This window comes from Lutra lutra, chromosome 1, assembly GCF_902655055.1.
Source record: "Lutra lutra chromosome 1, mLutLut1.2, whole genome shotgun sequence".
NCBI lineage: Eukaryota > Metazoa > Chordata > Mammalia > Carnivora > Mustelidae > Lutra > Lutra lutra.
The window spans coordinates 215,789,192-215,812,021 of record NC_062278.1 but is presented as its reverse complement, the minus strand read 5'-3'; the positions used below and the strand labels follow the sequence as shown (position 1 = coordinate 215,812,021).

General features: G+C 50.8%; 1 protein-coding gene across 4 annotated transcripts in view; it reads left to right on the top strand.

Annotated features, from left to right (window-relative positions):
• Nucleotides 1-22,830, top strand: part of ILF3 (interleukin enhancer binding factor 3) — a 28,086-nt gene that overhangs the window by 3,764 nt on the left and 1,492 nt on the right. Inside the window, exons 2-18 of one of the 4 annotated variants that reach the window (XM_047702543.1) lie at nucleotides 8,460-8,558; nucleotides 8,908-9,137; nucleotides 9,293-9,470; nucleotides 11,512-11,659; nucleotides 13,116-13,207; nucleotides 13,597-13,692; nucleotides 14,397-14,508; nucleotides 14,929-15,026; nucleotides 15,595-15,706; nucleotides 15,815-15,925; nucleotides 16,249-16,448; nucleotides 16,827-16,994; nucleotides 17,446-17,571; nucleotides 17,654-17,830; nucleotides 17,927-18,080; nucleotides 18,229-18,282; nucleotides 21,642-22,007. In XM_047702543.1, the coding sequence (XP_047558499.1) occupies nucleotides 8,556-8,558; nucleotides 8,908-9,137; nucleotides 9,293-9,470; nucleotides 11,512-11,659; nucleotides 13,116-13,207; nucleotides 13,597-13,692; nucleotides 14,397-14,508; nucleotides 14,929-15,026; nucleotides 15,595-15,706; nucleotides 15,815-15,925; nucleotides 16,249-16,448; nucleotides 16,827-16,994; nucleotides 17,446-17,571; nucleotides 17,654-17,830; nucleotides 17,927-18,080; nucleotides 18,229-18,282; nucleotides 21,642-22,007 (2,425 nt within the window). In that variant the 5' untranslated portion in view covers nucleotides 8,460-8,555. Of the gene's footprint in view, nucleotides 1-8,459; nucleotides 8,559-8,907; nucleotides 9,138-9,292; nucleotides 9,471-11,511; nucleotides 11,660-13,115; nucleotides 13,208-13,596; nucleotides 13,693-14,396; nucleotides 14,509-14,928; nucleotides 15,027-15,594; nucleotides 15,707-15,814; nucleotides 15,926-16,248; nucleotides 16,449-16,826; nucleotides 16,995-17,433; nucleotides 17,572-17,653; nucleotides 17,831-17,926; nucleotides 18,081-18,228; nucleotides 18,283-18,730; nucleotides 20,072-21,641; nucleotides 22,008-22,830 lie in introns of those variants that run through there. The other 3 variants (XM_047702534.1, XM_047702550.1, XM_047702561.1) reach the window with 3 other exon arrangements.

The window sequence follows — 22,830 nt, the reverse complement described above, 5'->3', positions numbered from 1 at the left end:
TCCACAGGCCATTTTCTTGTGTGCCATATGGGATCATTGAGGATCATTTAGTCACAAAACGGAGCATGCATCCTTTTATGAGAGTATGTAAATTTGTCCCAAATTATTATTATTATTATTATTTAAGATTTTATTTATTTATTTGACAGAGATCACAAGTCGGCAGAGAGAGGGAGAAGCAGGCTCCCGGCTAAGCAGAGAGCCCGATGTGGGGCTCGATCCCAGGACCCTGGGATCATGACCTGAGCTGAAGGCAAAGGCTTTAACCCACTGAGCTACCCAGGCACCCCCCCAAATTATTTTTATAATCTTAGGTGATTAGTGAGGAGTGATGCTGTTTGCAATTTGAGATCTATTGTAATTTTCCTTGAACGTCCCAAACAGCCATCCTTCTTACTGTTTCCATTAGGACTGTGGTTCAAGCTCAGTCTTATTGGGATAATCATCCAGGCCACTTGGTTCTCCGTTGCTTCCTTTGGACTCCTTTTCTTACTTGACTAAGTCTATGTGTGTTTAAAGAATAAAATGTTGCAAGTTAGGTTGGCTTCTTCTTGGTACATTTAGATTTTTTGCTAGTTAATAATTCTTGGTATGTACTCATAATTCAGAAAAGCAGTCCAAATGTTAACAATGTGGAAATAACCAGCCCAGCCCCATGGCTCGCAGCAGCCCTTTATAAGCATTTGTCCTGTGGGTGACCTGTGCAGAATGTCTGCAGGAAGGAATAAAGGCTGCCCCACGAGGGCTCACCAGTGACCAGAGCAGATGCGTGAGCTGACAGGAGTGGGGAGAAGGTGAACCGAGTTGATTTTGATGAGGTTAGTTTGAATTCGTTTTAAAATCTCGGCTCTGGGCGCCTGGGTGGCTCAGTGGGTTAAGCCGCTGCCTTCGGCTCAGGTCATGATCTCAGGGTCCTGGGATCGAGCCCCGCATCGGGCTCTCTGCTCGGCAGGGAGCCTGCTTCCTCCTCTCTCTCTGCCTGCCTCTCTGCATACTTGTGATCTCTCTGTCAAATAAATAAATAAATAAATCTTTAAAAAAAAAAAATCTCGGATCTGGAGAAACACTTGGCGGTTTCTTGGAAAACCATATAGGCAACTACCACGTGACCCAGCAAGTTCACTCTTGGGCATTTATCCCAAAGAAATGAATGTTTATGTTCACATAAAAATGTATACACAAATGTTCATAGTAACTTTATTCTTGATAGCCAGAAGCGGGAACCCATGCCCTTCAGTGGGTAAATGGTTAAACAGTGGTGCCTCCATACTCTGGAATGCTACTCACCAACCAAAAGCAGCAAGCTATTGATAACAAAACTTGGATGAGTCTTGAGGCAGTTATGTTGCATAAAACAAGCCAGCGCTGAAAGGTTGCAGGCTCCGCAATTCCACACACATAACAGTCTTGCAGTGCCAAAATTATAGGAATGGTGAATGGATTAGTGGTTTTTAGGGTTAGGCATATGGGGTGTGTGGAAGGGGAGTGTGGCCAGTCACTTGCAACAGGAGGGATCCTTGTGGGGCTGGCAGTGGCCTGTGTCTGACTGTATCCATGTCTGTTGTGGTTGTGATACTATACTATACTATGTAGTTTGCAAGATGTTACCATTGCAGGAGGCGAGGGTGGGGGGTGGTTGCAGAGGACACTTGATCTCTGTTATTTCTTACATCTGCATGTGAAGCTACAGTTACTTCAAAATAAAAAAGTTTTATTTAAAAGAGGGTGGCCCTTGGAAGAGGGAGGGGGTAACTGTGCTGTGGGCATTAATGAAGGCACATGATGTACTGAGCACGGGGCGCTAACGCGCAACTGATGAATCACTGGAACTAGCAATACAGTATATGTTAATTTAAATAAAATAAAATTTTGTGAAAACCGAAAAGTGCCGCCCTCACCCACTAAAATAATTCGTGTTTGTGAATTCGCACGTATACGTCACATCCGTTGAGGAATGGTCTTATTTTCTTTGCAGTGGTTGGGGGGGGGATGCTTTGGAGGGAGTGAACAGATTGCATGCCAAGTTAAAAATCTGGAGCACCTGGGTGGCTCAGGTGATTAAGCATCTGACGCTTGATCTCTGCTCAGGTCTTGATCTCAGGGTGATGAGTTCAAGTCCTGCATTGGGCTCCACGCTGGGTGTAGAGTCTACTTAAAAAAATCCAACAAGGAAGGGTTGCCCAGTGTGGGGGTGTCCCCCTCCCCAGCCAGGTGTGGAAGAGCTCCTAAAAACTTACTTAGTTCACCCCCTTGGCTCTTGAAGAGGATGTTGGAAGGGAGGTTTGGCAATTCCCACTTGGAGTCATGGTACACACTTTACTGTCAGGTCCTCTCACAGGCAGACTTGAAAAACATTTCTGTTGGTTCGTCCAAGAGTCGTTGAAATTCCTCCTTTAATATATTGCATTTGCGGTTTTATGGTCAATGAAGTATCTTTCCATAAAGTCACCTTTTATCCTTACTATTTGCAACTCTTAGCTAGCGTTTGACCCATGTTTGACCCAGCTCTGAATAGGTAATTTGCTGGAAGGTCCCATAGGTGCTAGGTTGGAGAGCCCTGGCAGGCACAAACCTGGGGCTTCTGTCTCCCACGATCCATGAATGCTCTACAGTACCAGTGGCCCTAGAGTCCGGGGTCTCACCAGTGGAGTTCCAGAAACCTTTTGAGGGGAAAAAAAAATCTGTATTTGTCAACTTTTTATTTAGTCAAGAAAAATATCTTTGTAATTAATTAGTGTACCTTGTGTCCATGTCTTCTTGAGGAAAAAAGACATGCTTTTTAAAATTGAAAATATTTGTGAAAATCTTTATTCCTAACTTTATATCTCCTTGTGGATCAGTAAAAATACCGTTGCAGACAGATTTGGGAATCAATGTACTAGGTGTTAGATCTGTGCTGGATTTTAAAATCTCTCAGAGTGGCATTCATAACCAGATTTTAGATAGGTGTCTTTTGACTGAAATGTTTTGTTAAACTTTCGTGTGTCCTCGATGGTGTCAGTCTGTGGAGGTTTGTAACGTCACTAAAGAGGGGCACGTGTCTAGTACTTCACCTCACACTCCAGGACAGGACAGCTCCAGAGATGGGGCAGTTGGACGTGGAGTTTGGATCCTCGCACATGTCAGAGCCTAATTCTTCAGTCTCTTAGAGGAGTGTCTGTTTCAAGACAGTTCCCCAGAGTCTCTGGAATAGCGGTAGGAACTTGGGGAAATACACTGGCAGAGGAGGTATTCACTCTGGAAGATAGGTGGGGCCGTACCTGTGAGGGCGTTGCCACTACACCTGTCCATTCATTCTATAAACGGTTGTTGATCCACGAAGCTGATGTGGGCGTGTTTCTTTTTCCAACAGCAAGTGCTACATATGTCACATTCTAATTAGCAAGAGGTCAGAGAGGTGGTCATCACACTGCAAGAGAAAGGTTTTGTGGTTTAAACTTCCATAACTCTGCATGCTGTGAGTGGCTGGATTCGAGAAGAAAGAAACCTGATCCCTGTTAGAACATCCCCAGCCACACAAAGTTCATGTTTAAAACCCCGGTTCTAGGGTGCCTGGGTGGCTCAGTGGATTAAAGCCTCTGCCTTCGGCTCAGGTCATGATCCCAGGGTCCTGGGATCGAGCCCCACATCCGGCTCTCTGCTCCGCGGGGAGCCTGCTTCCTCCTCTCTCTCTGCCTGCCTCTCTGCCTCCTTGTGATTTCTGTCTGTCAAATAAATATATAAATCTTAAAAAAAAAATTTTAAAACCCCGGTTCTTCACTCTCCAGCCGTTCCTTGCTTTGGCTTCTTTTCATAGAAGCTGGGCTGGTAAAAATTGGGCTTCCTTATGCCCCATTTTTGAATCATAAAGGTGGTTGCAGGAGCGGCTTCTGTTTAAAGTTTGATTGGCACGAGTCAGTGGAGTGTTGCTTATGGGTAGGTGGGTGTTGGGGGCTTCCCGGCAACAGTGTTCTTCGCTAAAAATCTTGGAAAGGAGGTTTCTGCTTGCCCAGAAGACCCCTATGTCTGTTAATGAGTTGGATGCCCTGGTATTCAAGACCAGAGCAGCTGGCTTCTGAAAAAGCTGGCTGGGATGACGGATCCGGGTTCATAGAGACAACGGAGACCGGATTTGCTGGCCTGCAAAGGAGCACTGTCTCCAGTTTTTAGCGTTTGTTTTAGCTCATATAATTCTGTGCCCCTGAGTCAGGAGGCATCACCACCAAGGCCCGGTCTAAAGGAGGAGGGCTCCAGGGCTGAATGTTCCACAGGTGCGGGCCAGGTGTGATGGTCACGGCCAGCCACAGCCCAGTGGGTCTCTTCAGGGGTTCCTTCTGGGGCCTGCTGCTCGGAGCAGAGGAAGATCAGGGGCTGCAGCCGCCTCAGCAGAGGTGCACCCACGTTCCAGTTTTAATGGTGAAGGCGGCAGATGGAGGCCTCCATGCAGGATGGCAGGTGCATTTGGGGGCGTGTGTATGTCTGTGAGGTACTTTTGATGGGCTCATTTCCTTTGACACAATCTTTTTTTTTTTTTTCTTTTTTTTTTTTTTAAGATTTTATTTGCCTGAAAGAGAGCAAACCATTGCCTGTGCCCATAAGCAGGGGGAGTGGCAGGCAGAGGGAAAGGGAGAAGCAGACTCCCCAGTGAGCAGGGAGCCTGATGTGGGGCTCAAGCCTAGGACCCTGGGATCATGACCTGAGCTGAAGGCAGATGCTTAACCCACTGAGCCACCCAGGCGTCCCGTGACACAGTATCTTTTTACCCATTGGTAGAAGAGTGATCTTCTACTCCCTGTTTCTCTTTGTCGGATGGTGTTCGTTCTGAGTTGCGATGCTCACCTCAGCTGTGGGCGGGCTTCACCATTTTCAGAGTAGGGAGCTGGGATGGACCCCTCCCGTGGTGGCAAGTTAGGTTCTGGGGGTTTTATTAAGTATTATTACAGACTCGAGCTTTTATGTACATTTTTGGTGCAGAATCAGTTTTGATTATATATTTATAATGTTTTAGGATGAAAATTTTCAAATATACACCGAAGGTGACAGAGTTTTTTTGTTTTTTTTTTTTTTTTAAGATTTTATTTATTTATTTGACAGAGAGATCACAAGTAGACGGAGAGGCAGGCAGAGAGAGAGAGAGAGAGGGAAGCAGGCTTCCTGCTGAGCAGAGAGCCCGATGTGGGACTCGATCCCAGGACCCTGAGATCATGACCTGAGCCGAAGGCAGCGGCTTAACCCACTGAGCCACCCAGGCGCCCAGGTGACAGTTTTAAAGTGAGCAGCTGCCTGTGGGTATAGCCTAGGTTCTGCCGTGGACATTTGGCTCCGGTTTTGTCTCATACATCTCTCCATCTGTTCTGGTCGTTGTTCAGTTCACTTTTATTTATGTATGCATCTACTGGATGCCTCTGGCATATAATCCACTTTATCCTTATGATGCCTTTCAGAGTGGCCAAAAATTGCGGTCTCTATCTAAGTATTAACTAGAGTCCAGTATTTAGTTATAGTTGTTTTTTGTTTGTTTGTTTGTTTTGTTTTGTTTTGTTTTAAATAATGCACACATGTTCAGTATGCCGTTTAGTTTTGACCACTGCGTACGCTCCATCCCTACCAAGATGTAGACCGTGACCGTCACTCTGAAAGCACCCTTCCCAGATGTCCCTGCCACCACCTGTCCGGGGCAACTGCTGAGCAGTTTGGCTGTTCTGGAACTTCATACAAATGGCAGTATTTTGTTTGTTTGTTTGTTTGTTTGTTTCTTTTTTAAAGATTTTATTTATTTATTTGACAGAGACAGAGATCACAAGTAGGCAGAGAGGCAGGCAGAGAGAGAACGGGAAGCAGGCTCCCTGCTGAGCAGAGCGCCCCACGCGAGGCTCGGTCCCAGGACCCTGAGATCATGACCCGAGCCAAAGGCAGAGGCTTAACCCACTGAGCCACCCAGGCACCCTGCATTTTATGTTTCTTTTCTTTTTTTTTTTTTTTTTTCTTTTGTATTCCATTGCTCCAAATGTAGCTGATGGGAGCCTTTACAAGTCAACTTCTTGTCCTTTGGACTTGTGTTAATGTCCAAGCACTTCCCTGCTTTTTAAAAATTTATTTATTTATTTATTTATTTGACACTGAGAGGGAACACAAGGAGGGGGAGTGGGAGAGGGAGAAGCAGGTCTCCCACCAAGCGGGGAGCCTGATGTGGGGCTCGATCCCAGAAGCCTGGGATCATGACCTGAGCTGAAGGCAGGCGCTAAAAGATTGAGCCACCCAGGCGCCCTGCTTCCTTGCTTTCTGATGTGCAAATGACCAGGCTCCCACAGTTCCGGTGTGAGGTGCTGAATCAGCCATCTCTCTGGGGAGCTCCTTTTAGAAAGTTAGACAATATCAGGTCTGTAAAACCTGGAATGAAAAACTCTTAGCCTTCTGAAGCCTTGGTTTAAGTTCTGTTGTTTTTAAAGTCTCCGCATTTGACGTGCGTGGTGGCGGCGGAGCGTAGCACAGGGAGCTGGTAAGTGTGCGGTGAGATGTTGGCTCCTGGCACCTTGTTGGGCTCGGAAGGCAGGACTTTCTTTTCTGCATTGTGCCAGCCAGCCAGGTCCACAGGGGCAAGGCCCTTGTCTGATGTGTCTGTCACTGTCCTGGAAGCCAACCCTGGGGCTTTGTGTGGAGAAAGTACGTGCTAAATACGTGTTGAGTAAATTAGCACGGTTGGAGCATCAGCCTTCACTACTCAGAGGGATGCGGTCCCGGCGTCGACGTGGCCAGGAGTGGGGGCCGTCTGGCATGGCCGTGTCTCCAGTGGGCTGTGATTTCTCGGAGTCTGCTTCTCGGTTGAGATTCTGGGTATCTGAGTGTTGGTTGAATTTTTGAATGACCTGCCGTGGCTGCGCTTTTATTAGGAGTACGTAAATCCGTTCTGCAATTAAAGAAAAAACCGGGATGGCAGTTTTCAGACATCTCCCAGCTTTTCTCCCGTCTCCCAGCTTCAGCAGTGGTCAGCACTGCACCGTCCTGATTTATCTCCGTCCCCATCTCCACCGCCTGCCTCCCTGGGGTGTTGTAGAGCAGATACCAGGAATGTACTTGCACGGTAATTTATCTTAAATACTGCCTAACAGGTAAAGCATTCTTTTTGAACACAGCCTTGATATCCAGGTTCCCAAGTGAAGGAGTGGGAACTTTTTCATACAGGATGCACTTTGTGTGTCGCTCACTGCTTAGCCTCCCAGGGCAACCTGGCAAATGGAGATCTCGTTGGTAGAAGAAGTTTGTGCCGTTGTGAAGGGTCCATGGGGTTTGTGCTGCTTGCTTTCTGTGGGTTGACCTGTTTAATTTTCAGTCCTCCTGCAAAGGTAGAGGGGCCGTATCTGGGTCACAGGTGTAGAAGGAACAAGGAAACTTGAGGGCCACATGGCTAGTGGCTGGACAGGCAAGCCTAGATGTGTGCGGAAGCTCCCATTTGGTGACAGAGCGGAGCCCAGAGATTCACTCCTCTCCCCAACCCTCCCACAGCATAGCCTTTGATCCCCGCTTGTCTGTAGCCCCCTCTAATTCCACCTTTCAGCTCTATAGTTCCACTTTGAAACCTGCAGATTTGCAGTTAGGTTGTTAGTAGTCCTGAAGCATTGTGGGAAATTCTTGTTTTGGTCCATCACGTCCAGGTTTGTCCTTGAAATGTGTGCCTTTCCAAGTGGAGCCTGCTGCCCTGGCTGGTGACTGACCAAGACTGAAGGAGCTGGCTGTTGTGTGGTTGGATGGGATGTGCGCATTCTTCTGTTGTGTATTACTCTGATGGATATTGTTGTTGTTGTTTACTCATTTGGAAGATTTCATTGTGGACCAGACTGTTTGCACAGAGTGGGAACTGAGTAGGTTGTAGTCAGCCTGTTATTTAGAGCCCAAGATGGTAATTACAGCTGTGCTTGTCCTGAGGCTTCTGTTGCGCACTTGAGTTCTCTCGGCCTCTCCAAAACGGAACGCACAGGTGTGGCCACGTGGAGCCACGGTCACGTCCACCTGATGTTGCAGAAGGTTCTTGCCTTTCCAGTACAGAATCTGGCTTTCTGTCTCCTGCTTTCCTTCCGTCTTTTTCATTACCTTCAAAGACCAGAGCTCCTTCCCTCTCTTTTCCTTCTTCAAGCACCAAGAGTTTGCTGAACATTTATTGGAGGCTCATGGGTTCTTGATTTTTTTTTTGTCTATATTTGTAAAAACTGGCATATTTTACATTAAAAAAAGATGAAAGGAGATGAAATAGAAATTTACTGGATGTGGGTGGGAAGTCGGTCTGTTTTCATTTTTACGGGATTTTATAATTAGTTGTTTGTACCTCAGCTGAGCAGTGACTACTTGGAATAAAAATGTGTCCTGGGTTAACAGGGCCCCTTTCTGTGGCTGCACCACTGTCCTTCATCCTGTTCAGTATCTGGCTGCTAAAATTCATCCATCTATGAAATATTTGAAACTAAAAAGATTTTCTGATCTTATAGATAGTTGAAGTATTGATAACACCAAGGAAATCTGTCACAATTTGAAAAGATAAGCAAACATTTGATTTCCAGACACTACAGAAAAAAGAAATAAAGATGGTAAGTTTTTTTTAATCATACTTCTTTATTCATGATATTCAGAGATGTGGCATTTCCCCAAGGCATTTGATTCTCCTATTTTTTCATTAGACTTTTTGAATTACAAAATACTACTACATCGTGTCAGAGCTCACATGCATACAGATACAGACACACATACAAATGTTTCAGGTTAGGTTGAATGTGGCCCCTCTCAGCTGCCTCCGGAATGAACAGCTGTTCCATCTGGTTGTCCAGCCTACTCTGACACAAGTGATAAGGCAGAATTCTGAGTCGGGCAGCCTGAAAGATACCCGGAGGGGGGCTTGGTGTCTGTGCAAGGTTTTAAACTGAGTGTTCACATTTCCAGCGTCCAATGCGAATTTTTGTGAATGACGATCGCCATGTGATGGCAAAGCATTCTTCTGTTTATCCGACCCAAGAGGAACTGGAGGCAGTCCAGAACATGGTGTCGCACACAGAGAGGGCGCTCAAGGCCGTGTCCGACTGGATAGACGAACAGGAGAAAGGCAGCAGCGAGCATGCGGAGTCTGAGAATGTGGATGTGCCCGCGGAGGAGGAGGCCAAAGAAGGGGCTGGGTACGTGTGTGGTTTCGGGAGGGCGGGGAGCCTTCCGAGAGATTGGCCAGCATCGGAGTGAGCATCTCCTTTTCTAAGAAACTCCAGCCTTTCCAGGGACTCTGGGTTCTGGCTGCGTGGACTCCCTCACTGAGCATGCATTGTGTGTCCCTCAGGGAGCAGAAGACGGAGCACATGACCAGAACCCTGCGCGGCGTGATGCGCGTGGGCCTCGTGGCAAAGGGCCTGCTGCTTAAGGGGGACTTGGATTTAGAGCTGGTGCTGCTCTGTAAGGAGAAGCCCACAACCGCCCTCCTGGACAAGGTGGCTGACAACCTGGCCATCCAGCTCGCTGTGAGTGTGACTGCCTCCTCGGGGTGGGGTCGGGTCATGCTTGTCGAGGACGGCGGGACAGAAGAGAGGCCCACTTGTGCTGTGCATCGGGAGGCACGCCGCAAAGCCCCCCTCGCACGTGCTTGCGCACGCCTGACCCAGAGGTGACGGCAGGACGCCGCGGGGCTGCTGAGGTTCTGGGACGGCGCCTGACTGACCTCCATGGGCCCAGGCGCTGTCAGCCGGGAAAGACTCAGTGCCTACTGTGTGCTGGGCCCTACCGAACTGGAGCCCTAAGTCTGCGCTCCATCCAGTGGGGTGGATGGGCGAGTATGCGGAGGGTTGGGTAGAAGGTACAGTGATTAACTCTTCCTCCCTGATCCAAAACTGGACACAAGAACTTTTTAAAAACCAGCTTATGTGTTTCATTACCAAAGTGTTGCATAAATAATACCCTCAACATTTCTTGTGCATTTACTATTTACTATACCAGACTCTGGGCCAGGCGTGCTATTGGTGTTCTTATGTATATGTATTTATTTATATGTGTTTATAAGTTTCTTCCTCGTAATGATCCTTTAAGATAGGATTTTGTTGTCCCGAGTATTTCAGGAGATATCACTGGGGTGCGAGGAGCTGAGTAGTTGATCCCAGGACCCCTGGTTGTGGGTCCGGGGGTTTCAGGACCTCCATGCGTCACCACTGTGTGCTGGCTGCCTCCTTGGGACACATTCACCCTTGATTCAGCAACAGGATTAGCAGAAGAATAACAAAACAAAACCAAGAAGTGGAATTCCTTAGGGAAAGACACTGTTCATTTTCAAATGTAAACATAGACTTTTTTTTTTTTTTTCTTTTTCCCATGTGCCTGATAACTTGGGATTTGGGATAGAGGTCAGAATTGAGTGTGGAGCTAATGCAGTACAGTAGGTACTTCTGGAGAGCCAGGTTTCAGGTTGATGAAGCCTTAACTTTTCTGTTTTGGTGGTCATTTTTATGTTAATTTTAATCCATGTCTATAAAAAGTATATTTGTTGATGAAAATTGCGTTGTTGTAAATGTTTCCAAAGGAAAGACCTCTTTTCTCTTTTGTAAAGTCTTTCAAGAAAGATACAAATAGAGTGTATTTTTATTCATTCAGATTAGTGGTTTTTGACTGGGGCGATTTTTGCCCTCACAGAGGACGTTTGGCGAGTTGGAGACAGTTTTGGTTGTCACGGCAGGGGGAGTGGGGTGCTGCTGATCTCCGCTGGGTGGGGGCCAGAGGTGGCTGCCCAGTGTCCACAGGGCAGAGGCTGTCCCCGTAGCCCAGGGGGTCCCTGGTGCTGAGGCGGAGAAAAACCCCAGGTTCTTCAGTCTGCATTTGTCCTCTCCTCAACATGATAGTGCCTTTATGTCTACCCTCACAAAAACCAATATAGTTTGAATTTTCTTGATTAAGGCACATAAGCTGGTATAAAGGAGAAAGTAGAAGCCAGGTGAACATTGTTTTATAGACACACGCATTAGCACCAAGTATGTGCTTTTCTGCATATGCGTCCTGTGACACAAATCACTTATTACACCGTCTCTTTCCACACTGATGGCTGTCCCCCGCTCCCCAGCAGTGGGTTCCTCTGTGCTGGGGGTTGTGTTTGCACACGGTGTCGGTGTAAGCCTCCTGCAGCCTGGTGGTGTAGGTCTTGTCACAAATTCATTTTACACATTAGAAACCAGTATCTCAATGAGATGAAGTGACTTGCCCAGAGTTACACAACTCCCACGCGACACAATGAGGATTCACACCCTCGTCTCCTTCTCCCAGACCCTGAGGTGTTGCATTGTAAAGCTCCCCGTGAAAAATGACTTCTCTGCGTAGTTAGAGACCTCGGCTCTGGAGTACCCAGAAAATGGCCAGAGACCTGGTGGGCAGGAGGGAGGTCCCGATCCCCTAGATGAAGGCACCGCTGTCCTGTCTCCACCCAAGAAGCTGCCACGTGTGCTGGGGTAACCCGCAAGGCAGAGCTGTTGATGGCCTGCCTTGGGGAGGAAGTGTGTTTGAAAGTTGCGTTTTCTTTTATAGGCGGTCACAGAAGACAAGTACGAAATACTCCAGTCTGTTGACGATGCTGCAATTGTGATAAAAAACACAAAAGAGCCTCCATTGTCCCTGACCATCCATCTGACATCTCCCGTTGTCAGAGAAGAAATGGAGAAAGTATTAGCTGGAGGTAGGGAGGCTGGGAAAGGCCAGCAGGACTGTGGAAACTTGGTGTGCCCTCACCAGGCAAATGTGCTATTCAGTTTTAGACTGCTTTGGTAAAAGGCTGTTGGTGTAGCTTTGACCACCTGTACTCTGAGACCCCATCTCCCGTGCAGTTTCAGCACTTGGGAGTTTGACAAAACAGTTGCACTAAAAGTGAGTAGCACTTTTCTTAGAGGATTGCACCGTTTTTTTTTTTTTTTATCTGAATCCTTGAGTGTTCTCATCAGTGTTAACTTGGTTTTTCTGTTGAGCGTTCTCTGGCCTTGGAAAAGTGTGTCCCTGGTGATTTTATATGGCTTATAAATTCTGGAAGACAACCAGATGGTTTCTGCATGAACATCACGTTGGAGTCGTGCAGACAGCTTGTGCCGCAGCAGAACCGAGGGCCGCCTCGCTTGTCCGCTTCCAGGGGCCGCTTTAATCAGCTGCTGGGATTGGAATGCGAAGAGCTGCTACAGAGTTTTGGATAAAGTTGTAAACAGTCGTGTGACTTGCAAAACCAAAAATCTCAGAGGCTCATAACACTTTCGTAATTCAGAGGCCACCAAGGGCCCCTCTGGTGTCTCTTCTGCGTGCAAACTGTTTTTAATCTGAGCTCTCGCAGCGCAGAGCGGAGGTTGCAGGCCTTATCCAAACTCCTGACACGCGGTGGGGGGGCGGCGGTGACGCTCCCCAGTTCTGCTGCAGCAGAGGCTCACACCTTGCGCCCTTGTTGCTATTCTTTGATTACCTTTGGTTCTCATACCTGATTCCAATTATCGATTTAGGGACGCTGGACCTTTGACCAACAGGACTCTCTCTGTCAAGGGCTGGGGCTAGGGCAGTCCCGCCTGGTGGGCGGAGGTGGTCCCCTTTGCTGCAGATGCCTCAGGGGATGGCCGTTGTGGGAAGCAGAGAGGGAGTTCATTTCCACTCCCCCCACCTATTATGGTGTTTTTGTTTTTGTTTTTGGGGGGGTTTTTGCTTTGTTTTTATTTTTTGGGGTTTTTTTTTGTTTTTTTGTTTTTTGTTTTTTTGGTTTTTGTTTTTTTGGTTTTGTTTTTTTGGGGGGGATTTTTGCTATTGAAATTTTTAGTATAGCTAATTTATTGGGAGCTCATGGGGAGGAAGCAAGGTAATTGTCTATTAGAAGATAGGATCCACCTATCTGTCCCCTTCCCCTCCATGGGATTATTCCTTTTAGAGTAACTTCCCACTTCTGTTTTTGTTTTTGTTTTTTTTTGGAGGGGCCTCCGATTTTTACGATCTCCTCAGGGCAGAGTTAAATGCACTCTAGCTTCTCCTTCCCTGGTCTAGGGTGGAGATGACTTGAGATTCTGGGAGCCTCAGCTGCCCTTTAGGAAGCTGCCACATCCCCTTTCCACCTGACAGAAACCCCTTGGTCAAACTGTACCTTGTCTTCTTATTCCATCCATGAATAGAAACGCTATCAGTCAACGATCCCCCGGACGTTCTGGACAGGCAGAAATGCCTTGCTGCCTTGGCGTCCCTCCGACACGCCAAGTGGTTCCAGGTTTGCATTTTGTTCTTCTATTTGTCTTTTGGTAGAGAATTCCTAAGTTTTAACTTGGCTAACTTTCACCATAAAGTTTCGGTAACATTGAAGACCGCCGTGCCAAACTTAGCACCTGCTGGCATGCAGTTGCTAACGGAGCGCGCTTAGAAAAATTTGATGTCCCCAAAGGAGGCTTGTGACTGAGTAGGTGGGCTGCTGCTGCTTTGTGCCAAGAGTAACATTGTTCTTGTCCACCCGGTGAAACCGCTGCTGACCACACACTTGATGGTCTTGACCGTTGACCGTTTACTCTTGACAAAGTAGCACCCTGAGACTTGTGTTTTTCATGTTTGCCTTGTATTTAAGGGAGGTTCCTTGGTGTAAAGAGCCTGTGCTTTGTTCTCTAGGCCAGAGCCAACGGGCTGAAGTCGTGTGTCATTGTCATCCGGGTCCTGAGGGACCTGTGTACCCGCGTGCCCACCTGGGGTCCCCTCAGAGGATGGGTAAGGCACCTTATAGCTGTTGCCACTTGGGGTTTGTGTGTGTAGAGTCTTCTCCCCTATCCCAGGAATATGTTACAGTAACCGGGCTGGAGTGGCCCTCTAGGCCGTGGCCACTGCATCCCTTATTAGCCATTTATTGAGAACTACTTTGTGCCATACCTCGGGCGAGGGGTAAGAGCTAGACCAGGATGTCCATCCCCACCCCCCACCGCCCGCCATGGTGGACACGTAGCTCAGCCTAGGGAAGGGCGCTGGCCAGGCAGCACATTTACTGTGAAGAAGCATTTTTAAAGCTTCTCGTGGATGGGGGTCAGCAGAGTGGGGCCCATAGGCCAGTTCTGGCCAGCTGCCTGTCTGTCAACAGCCCATAGTTAAGATTGGTTTTTGTATTTTGAAGTGGCTGCGTAAGAAATCTATAAGTATCTAGGTAACAGTTTCTGCTTTGCCTCTTGGCTCACATAGTCTGACAGATTTAGTGTTCATCCTTTTAAGGAAAAGTCACCAAGCCGGGCTCTAGTTGTCCTGACTTTGGTTCATCCTTAGCTTGTGATCTTGAGGGCTTTGACCCCCCCAACTTGTGAAATTGGAGGGCTTAGACACCCCTCCCCCCCCCCCCCGAAAAAAACACATGCCCAGTGACAGCTCCTCAGCCTCGGCCGATCGCTTCCTGGACAGTGGTACTAACTGTCCCTCTTGCCTTTCAGCCCCTTGAGCTTCTCTGTGAGAAATCCATCGGCACAGCCAACAGACCAATGGGTGCCGGCGAGGCCCTGCGGAGAGTGCTGGAGTGCCTGGCGTCGGGGATCGTGATGCCAGGTTGGGGCCTTGTGCTTTGCAGGTTGCAGGGAAAGGACAGGGATTGAGGCCCCGAGGCCACTTCCTGGCGGTTCCCCTGACTGGGTTAGGGCAGCAGCAGCCCCGTGTCCCCCTAGGGCCGAAGCATGCGACTCCCCTCTTGCACCATCATATCCAGCCCTGTGCCGGCTCCGCAGCTGTGACTCAGGGCGGATCCGGGGCGGTGGTGACCCACTCCCACGCGAGCTCCTTGCTCTGAGACACGTGAATTATTTCTCTCATGGGCTGGACGCCGAGTGGGTCACCGAGCTCAGCGTGTTTTCCAGAGCTGGGTGTGGATGGGGCGTGGGGGGTAACGCACCTGGTCCCCTCAGCCAGCACAACTCTTCCGAGATGCTAAAAGATAATCCTCTGCATATCTTCCTTGTTTCCTGCCTTCAGATGGTTCTGGCATTTATGACCCTTGTGAAAAAGAAGCCACTGATGCTATTGGGCATCTAGACAGACAGCAACGGGAAGATATCACACAGAGTGCGCAGGTATAGTCATCGCCATTGCCAACGTGAGCCCTTACCCAGTCTGTAATCACTGGCTTCCAGTTCCGTTACTGGGTATTCTCAGGGTAGCCACTGGACTTGTAGGCTCAGGTTGGGGACCGAAGGAGAAGGGATTGTGCCTGATACAGGGCGCCCCAATCTGGGCTGCGTCTTTCCCTTGGCGCCACGCGTGGTTGTCTCCTGCTCCTTCAGCCTGCTCGAGTGCTATTTTTGGACACCGAGTTCAGCGGGGAGATGTATTTACTGTGTGCACTGCTCCAGGGTCCTTCCCTTGCAGGCCCACCACGTGGCTCCGTGTGGCAACCAGTCCCCAGGTTGGGGTCTCCTGTATTCCTCTTGAGGGGGGTGGTCACAGGCAGGCCTTCCCCCACAGCAAGGTTGGGCCCTGGCAGTCAGGCCCTCCTCTGGCTGTTGGGGGACCCCTTGCTGTTGTGAGGGAGACCGTTAGCAATCCCCTCAGCTCCCACCCCTTCCAGAAGGCATTAGCAAGCACACACACCTTAGTGGGGAGCACAGGGCGGCTGAGTCAGGTCCTCTTCCCCTTCTCCAGCATGCTCTGCGACTTGCTGCGTTTGGCCAGCTCCATAAAGTTCTGGGTATGGACCCTCTGCCTTCTAAGATGCCCAAGAAACCAAAGAATGAAAACCCAGTGGACTACACAGGTAAGCTCGCCACGGGGGCCTGGCCCCAGCCTGCTGGTGTTGGCGTGATCTGCTGGCAGGAGCACGGGAGGGAGTCTCAGCCTTCTCTGTTGTGATCTCTTCCTTCAGTTCAAATCCCCCCCAGCACCACCTATGCCGTTACGCCCATGAAACGCCCGATGGAAGAAGATGGGGAGGAGAAGTCTCCTAGCAAAAAGAAGAAGAAGATTCAGAAGAAAGGTACTGGTATTTGTTTCTAGTCCGTAGTGTGTCTTCAGGCTCAATTAAGAGTCCCAGAGTGGTGAGATGCTTGCGTTTTGCCTTAGTTTTCTCAGGCAGGATGTGGCAGCCATCTTTGACTGACTATAGTGTGGGTCTGGAATGCAAGTGGGGTGGACATGCTGGGAGCAGTGCGGGTGAGGCTTTGGCCAGGGCAGGCGTCCAGGCCGCCATGCTGTGCCGTGCCATGCCGTGCCGCAGGAGTGGGTTCGGGGTGATTCCTCCCCCCAGCCGGGGAGCGCCGACTGATGGTCTGGAACCCTGTTGTTGTTCTGTCTCTGCAGAGGAGAAGGCAGAGCCTCCCCAAGCTATGAACGCACTCATGAGACTCAACCAGCTGAAGCCGGGATTGCAATATAAGCTGGTTTCCCAGACCGGTCCGGTCCATGCTCCCATCTTTACCATGTCTGTGGAGGTGGATGGCAACTCATTTGAGGCCTCTGGGCCATCCAAGAAGACTGCCAAGCTGCACGTGGCCGTTAAGGTAAACATGGACAGGGGTCAAGCACCGCGTGCTTGTTCACCGGGCGGCAAAGTGCTTCTGCATCGGAGCTCCTCTCGAGCAGTCCTGGGCAATAGAAACCCTCAGCATGGACAACACCGGGCTTAGGGAGGGGGTGTGAACACGGAGATGAGTAGTTTTTAAATGTCTTCCAAGTCACAAGTGGAAGGATTGCTTCATCATTGTGGTTGACAGGCAGAGAGTCCCTGAATGTAGCGGGGCGTCAGGGATTTGGGGGGTGGGGGGCAGCCTCAGATTGCTGGTTCGGGATCCGGGGGATGGGGCGAGGTCTGTGTAGATGACCCTGGTGCTTGAGTCCCCATCCCTAACTGGGGAGTCTCGTGGGTGTCCCTCCGGCAGGTGTTACAGGACATGGGCCTGCCTACCGGCGCAGAAGGCAGAGACTCTAGCAAGGGGGAGGACTCCGCTGAAGAGACGGAAGCAAAGCCGGCCGTGGTGGCCCCTCCCCCTGTGGTGGAAGCTGCTTCGACCCCCAGTACTGCCTTCCCCTCCGATCCCACCGCCGAGGTGAGCACGTGGTGGGGGCCGGCGTGCCCGACGGGATGCCGCGGGCAGCTCTTTGTCCTGTGAACCAGCGTGGTTGCTGGTTCTCATTACTTCCCCCGCAATGTAGCTTCCAGTACAGGGGCCTGCACAGGGAGCCAGGGGTGAGCCTTTGAGCCACCACCACGAGGGCCCCTGCTGATGCTGACCCAGCCCCCGGGGCTGCAGTGGGATGGTGTTCAGCCGAAGTCAGGCCATTCCCCAGAGATAGGGTGCTGGTGGAGGCGGTCCCATTGCTGGACGCCCTCCGATGACTTCTGAAGGCTGGGAGGTGAGGGAAGTGAGGGACAGCAGGGAAGATGGAGTGGAGGGCCTCTGTCATTGTCTGGGGGCAGCTGCCCTTCTCCACCTGCTGGAAAGCCCTTAGCTGAGTTTTTTGGTTTTCTTTTCTGTTTTCCCTGAGAACGTAAAACAGCAGGGGCCGATCCTGACCAAGCATGGCAAGAACCCTGTTATGGAACTTAACGAAAAGAGGCGTGGCCTCAAGTACGAGCTCATCTCCGAGACCGGGGGCAGCCACGACAAGCGCTTTGTCATGGAGGTGAGCAGCCAGCTCCCCAGGAGTTAACTCCTGCCCCGGGGGGAGGCACGGGGCCTCCCTGACACGCGTCTGTTCTTCCCAGGTCGAGGTGGATGGACAGAAATTTCAGGGCGCTGGCTCGAACAAAAAGGTGGCAAAAGCATATGCCGCTCTTGCCGCACTAGAAAAGCTGTTCCCTGATGCTCCTCTCGCCCTGGAGGCCAACAAGAAGAAGAGAGCCCCTGTGCCCGTCAGGGGGGGACCGAAATTTGCTGCTAAGGTAAGCGGTTGGCCTCGCCATCTCTGGCCTTAGCCCGAGTTCTCCTGTGGTTGGAGTGCGAGGTGAACGCTGCTCGTCTCTGTTCTCTCCCCACAGCCACATAACCCTGGGTTTGGCATGGGAGGCCCCATGCACAATGAAGTGCCCCCGCCCCCGAACCTTCGAGGGCGGGGAAGAGGAGGGAGCATCCGAGGTCGAGGTCGAGGAAGAGGATTTGGTGGCGCCAACCATGGAGGCTACATGAACGCTGGTGAGGACCCTGGCCTTGTGTCGTCCCCGCAGACCCCACTGGCTCCCTGGAGCACGTGGGGCCCCTGGGTTCGGGCCGAGACGGTGGGAGAGGCAGGGGCAGGGCAGACTTATCTGCCACCCCCGTGACCCTGTGTGTTCCTTTCCAGGCGCTGGGTATGGCAGCTACGGGTATGGAGGCAACTCGGCAACAGCAGGCTACAGTAAGTGTGTGTTTCTCTTTGTCTGAGGTTGGGGAGAAGCTACAGCTTAGCTCCCGCGCCTGAGTTAGGAGAGGGCAGCCCACCCGCAGCAGCCTCCCCGAGGTTGAGGAGTGGCCCACAGCTTTTCTCAGTAATTAGAGCAGACGGTCCTCCTGCCCTGTGCTGCAGAAGTGTAATTTGTGCTTTAAATGTTGACACACGTATTTGTGTGCCTTGAAATTTCCTTAAGAGTCAGAATTTTAAATTTCTCTGCTTTAAGCCATGTGAAGCACCAGTCCTGTGATGATGCTTTTCCTGACAGTGCACAGCTCTTGTCTTGAGAAGGAGCCTTCATTGGGGGGTTACAGGAGCAGAGAAATCTAAAACATGAATTTCAAATGTGGCGCTCTGTGCCATTTTTCAAAAGAATTCTAATTTTTTTTCTCTGCTCTGTCTCCCCCTTTTGTAGGTGACTTTTTCACAGACTGCTACGGCTATCATGATTTTGGGTCTTCCTAGAGCATCTAAAAGTATTGCACACAAAATCAACTTTTTACTCCAATTTTCTCGAACTCCAAAACCCAAAGTGTCCGTGCTGTGCCCCTGTGCTTCACTGGGTTTCTCAACCGTGGCTTGTCACCGCAGCTTGTCTGAAACTCTTAGCCTGCAGAATTTAAGACAATGGCAGTTTTTATCGTGATTTGCCTTTGAACTTGGTCATATTGAAGTTCACAATAAGTGGAAAGCAATTTTCAGAGAACGCATTTTTGTGCAGAATTGCACAGAATTCTAGAGTCAGCGTTGGTCAGCATCAAGGCAAAAGCCCACCTTTGCTTTTTATGGAAAGCATTACTTTATTTAAGAGACAGATAATGATGCATTTTAATCTACCTTTGTCTTAATTTACAGCAGGTTTTGTATGAATTTTTAACCTTTTAACAAATTCCCACATCTGGTTGATGCCTTTGACAGTAATGAAAACGATTTTATCACATCTGAATCCAGAGCAACTGTTTTTTTTTTTTTCCTTCCTTTTTTTAATAAGCTTGTAAAACGTTGGGAACATTGAGAATTGTACATTGTGCTAAGTTAACCTCTCCCGCCTTTTGTAAATGCTCTGGTGGGTTCTTGTTTGGGGGTGCGGTATTTTGTGGCTGGTTTAGTTAGAGGTGAACTCTCAAAGGTATCAAAACTGTGCTTCCATTATTAGTGCAGGAAATAGACAGGCTTTAAGGGAGAGAGAACGTGGAATTTTGCAAGTCCTAGTCACAGCTGCAAATGCATGGGATTCTAGAGTTTATTTGTTGTAGTGGGCTTTAAAATAATTAAGCAGAAAGACTTAATACATAGCCCAATTCTCCAGTGAGGAGTGGCCTCACAGGGTCTGTGCTGCTGGGTGTGCAGCTATGATAGATTCCAGAAGGCCTGAAATCTTCTGCCCTCTCACCTTAGGGTGCAGGCTGGGGTTTCTAACTTTTCCCAGTGGCTGGCCCTTCTGGAAAGAGCACTGTTGGGCTCTGGTCAGCAGCAGTCCTGTGCGGCAAAGCCTGTCTTTGCGTTGACTTGCAAGATTTTGCGTTTCTTCAGGCAAAAAATGGTCAAAACGGCTACTATATAATTTGTTCCCAGAGGTTTGAAACATTCAGTGAAACTTTTTAAAACTTTGCATGATGTATTTTTTTTTTAGAACGTTATTGTTTGAGAATAATGTCTTTTTATACCAGGAAATAGTTATCCTGAAATGACGTTGAAAACTTCTCCTTCCCTTTATTTTTTTTTAATCAATACATGTTAAAGTAACAAGTCCTCAGTACTTGGCGTCTTCATTCATTCCTGTGCTTGAGGAGGGGCGCTGAGGTGCTCAGTTCAGGCCGTGGGGCGGCTGAGGTGGCGGGGTTCTGAGAGGGGGTCTGAGGCGGACCTCCTGTCCTCCAGCCCCCTTGCCAGGCCTTCGCATGTGTGCGCTCTCGCATTGTGGACTCTCTCCTTGGTGTTTTGGCTTTGTGATGGGGGCGGGTGGAGGGGTGGAGGAGGCCGCCTGAAGCGAGTAAACTGATGTCACAGATCAGTTTTATCCAAATTACTGTTCCAGCAGCCCAAGATCTGGCAGTGTGGGGTGCACATCTCCCGCTGGTGGGAGGCAATCGATGACTCCCAAATTCACGCTGCCCAAAAGGCGGGGGAACCCCTGGTGCTAAACATGGGAAGGAAGAATAGGCTGTATGGGAGGGTCCCCTCCCCCTCCCGCCCACCCTGGGCACAGCGGGGTAGCTCCGGGCTGTCTGTAGACAAGAGGTGGCACCAACCAGCAAAGGTGTGCCCACAGGTCCCCCTACCTGCTCCAGGAGCCAGGAGCCCCACTGCCTGCGTGTGAGCGCTGGGGATTGCTCTGCTGGGCTTGAGAGCCCTCACGTGGCCCGGCCTCCCCTTCCTCCCACCTTTGCTTAGCTGACCCATCCCCCATCGGCCCACCTGAGTGTCTGGTGGGGGTAGGGTGCGGACATACCTGTTCTCGTGGGATGGGATCGACATGTAGGGCCAGAGGGAGGGTCTTGCTGTGACATTCTCAGTTTCAGGGTCTGAGAATGTGGCGGCCTCCCTGCACGCTTGTCAATTCACGCTCGGTCTGCCTGCCCCTGGCAGCTGTGCTGGGAACAGAGGGGCCCTCTGGGAGGGTCGTCTGCGGCTGTAGCTGGAGGCCTGGCTTGGATGTTCAGTCCCCAGCTTCTTAGCCAGCCTCCTTTCCCGCCATGAGAATCACTCCTTAAGTCCTATGTTTGCGCAGGTCACACCGGGGGGATGCCCCAGGTCACTTGACTGACTCTCCGTTTACTCCTCCAAGAGCCATGTCAGACCGGCTGTTCATCCAGGAATTTCACCAGTTTCCGGGGCCTTGTCAGAGAGCATCTCTCGGGGTTCCCGCAGGCCTGTGACTGCAGAGCCTCTTCCCAGCACAGCAGGGGGGACGGTGGGGGTGGCCAGCTGCTTCTCTGGGGCTTTGCTTTCCCTGTCACCGTTGGGGACATTTGGGTAACAGTCGGCTAGTCTTGAATGTCATCTCGCGCTCAGAGCTCATCTCATTGTAATGTTGACATCTGCTGTGAAAGCTGCTGTGGGCGCGCTGTCCTGCCGCTGCTTGGCAAGGATCCATTGTTGTCATCAGCTGCTGGGGGAGTGACGCTGAAGGCTGGACCCATCCAGACCGGGCTGCTTGAAGGACTGGAGCCACAGCTCCTCACTCTCCTGCCTCTGTCCCTCCGCCCCGGCACGGGCTGCGGGCTTGTGGGTCAGCCTTCAGGACCCACAGCTGCCACCCTCCCTGTCTCCCCCTGCAACCTGTGTCCCCCACCCTCCGCCTGACCCGCTGCCTTCCTGTTTAGGTCAGTTCTACAGCAACGGAGGGCATTCGGGGAATGCCGGTGGTGGCGGCGGCGGGGGCGGTGGTGGCTCCTCCGGCTACAGCTCCTACTACCAAGGCGACAACTACAACTCACCAGTGCCCCCGAAACACGCTGGGAAGAAGCAGCCCCATGGGGGCCAGCAGAAGCCCTCCTACGGCTCGGGCTACCAGTCCCACCAAGGCCAGCAGCAGTCCTACAGCCAGGGCCAGTACGGCAACTATGGCCCCCCACAGGGCAAGCAGAAGGGCTATAACCATGGACAAGGCAACTACTCCTCCTACTCGAACTCCTACAGCTCCCCCGGGGGCGGGGGTGGATCAGACTACAGCTACGAGAGCAAATTCAGTGAGTTGGCTTCCAGGGCCCCGAGGCCTGGCCAGGGTCCAGGCCAGCGGTGCATCCCGTGGAGTGGCGGAAGCCCAGCCGTTGCCCTGACCTTTTGCTGAGGGACTGGAAGGAAGCCGGGCGGGCTTTAGGAAAATCCTGGAGGCAGAGTTCCCCAGGCTCAGATCCTTGCCGTTCCTTTCCTGTCGCTTTCTCTGAAGGCGGGACTAGCAGAGACCCCTGTGCCAAGGAAGCCTTTGGGTTGAGGCTGGGGCACGAGGGTGGGGTTCGAGTCTGGGCCAGCTGCTCTGAGGGGACCTCTAGGGATGGGCTCTGGAGACAGCATTGCCTCTGGCCCCCAAGGAGCTGGAGTCACTTTTCTGCTCTGCCTGGGTCTCTGCCTCCTGCACGCCCCCGGCAGTTTACAGCTGAGCTGGTGGCCCAGCTAGGAAGGCGCAGGTGTGCGCTTGTCATCTGTGATGGGACACTGGTTCGCAGGCGGGCCAGGGACTTTAAAGAAGCCGTGCTCTCTTTGTGGGGGCCAAGGGACACTGAGTGCCTGGTGACAGCTGGGTGGGAGGAAAGGGAGCTGTTTTGTGGTTCCTGACTTGCTGGGAAGCTTGGGTTGGAGGAGAAAGTGGGGAGGCAGGATGCACCTGGGCCTCCAGGCTTGGTGAGCGGGCTGACCCAAGGCACGATGGCCTTGCAGGGCAACAGCTGGCCCTTGGCAGTTCTCAGTCCAACTGGTGTGTGCCAGATTGAAGCAGACGGGACAGGGAGATTTGTAAAGGCCTGTGGTTTTAACCTAGGGCCTGCCACTTCCAGGGCCATAGTACGAGAATCC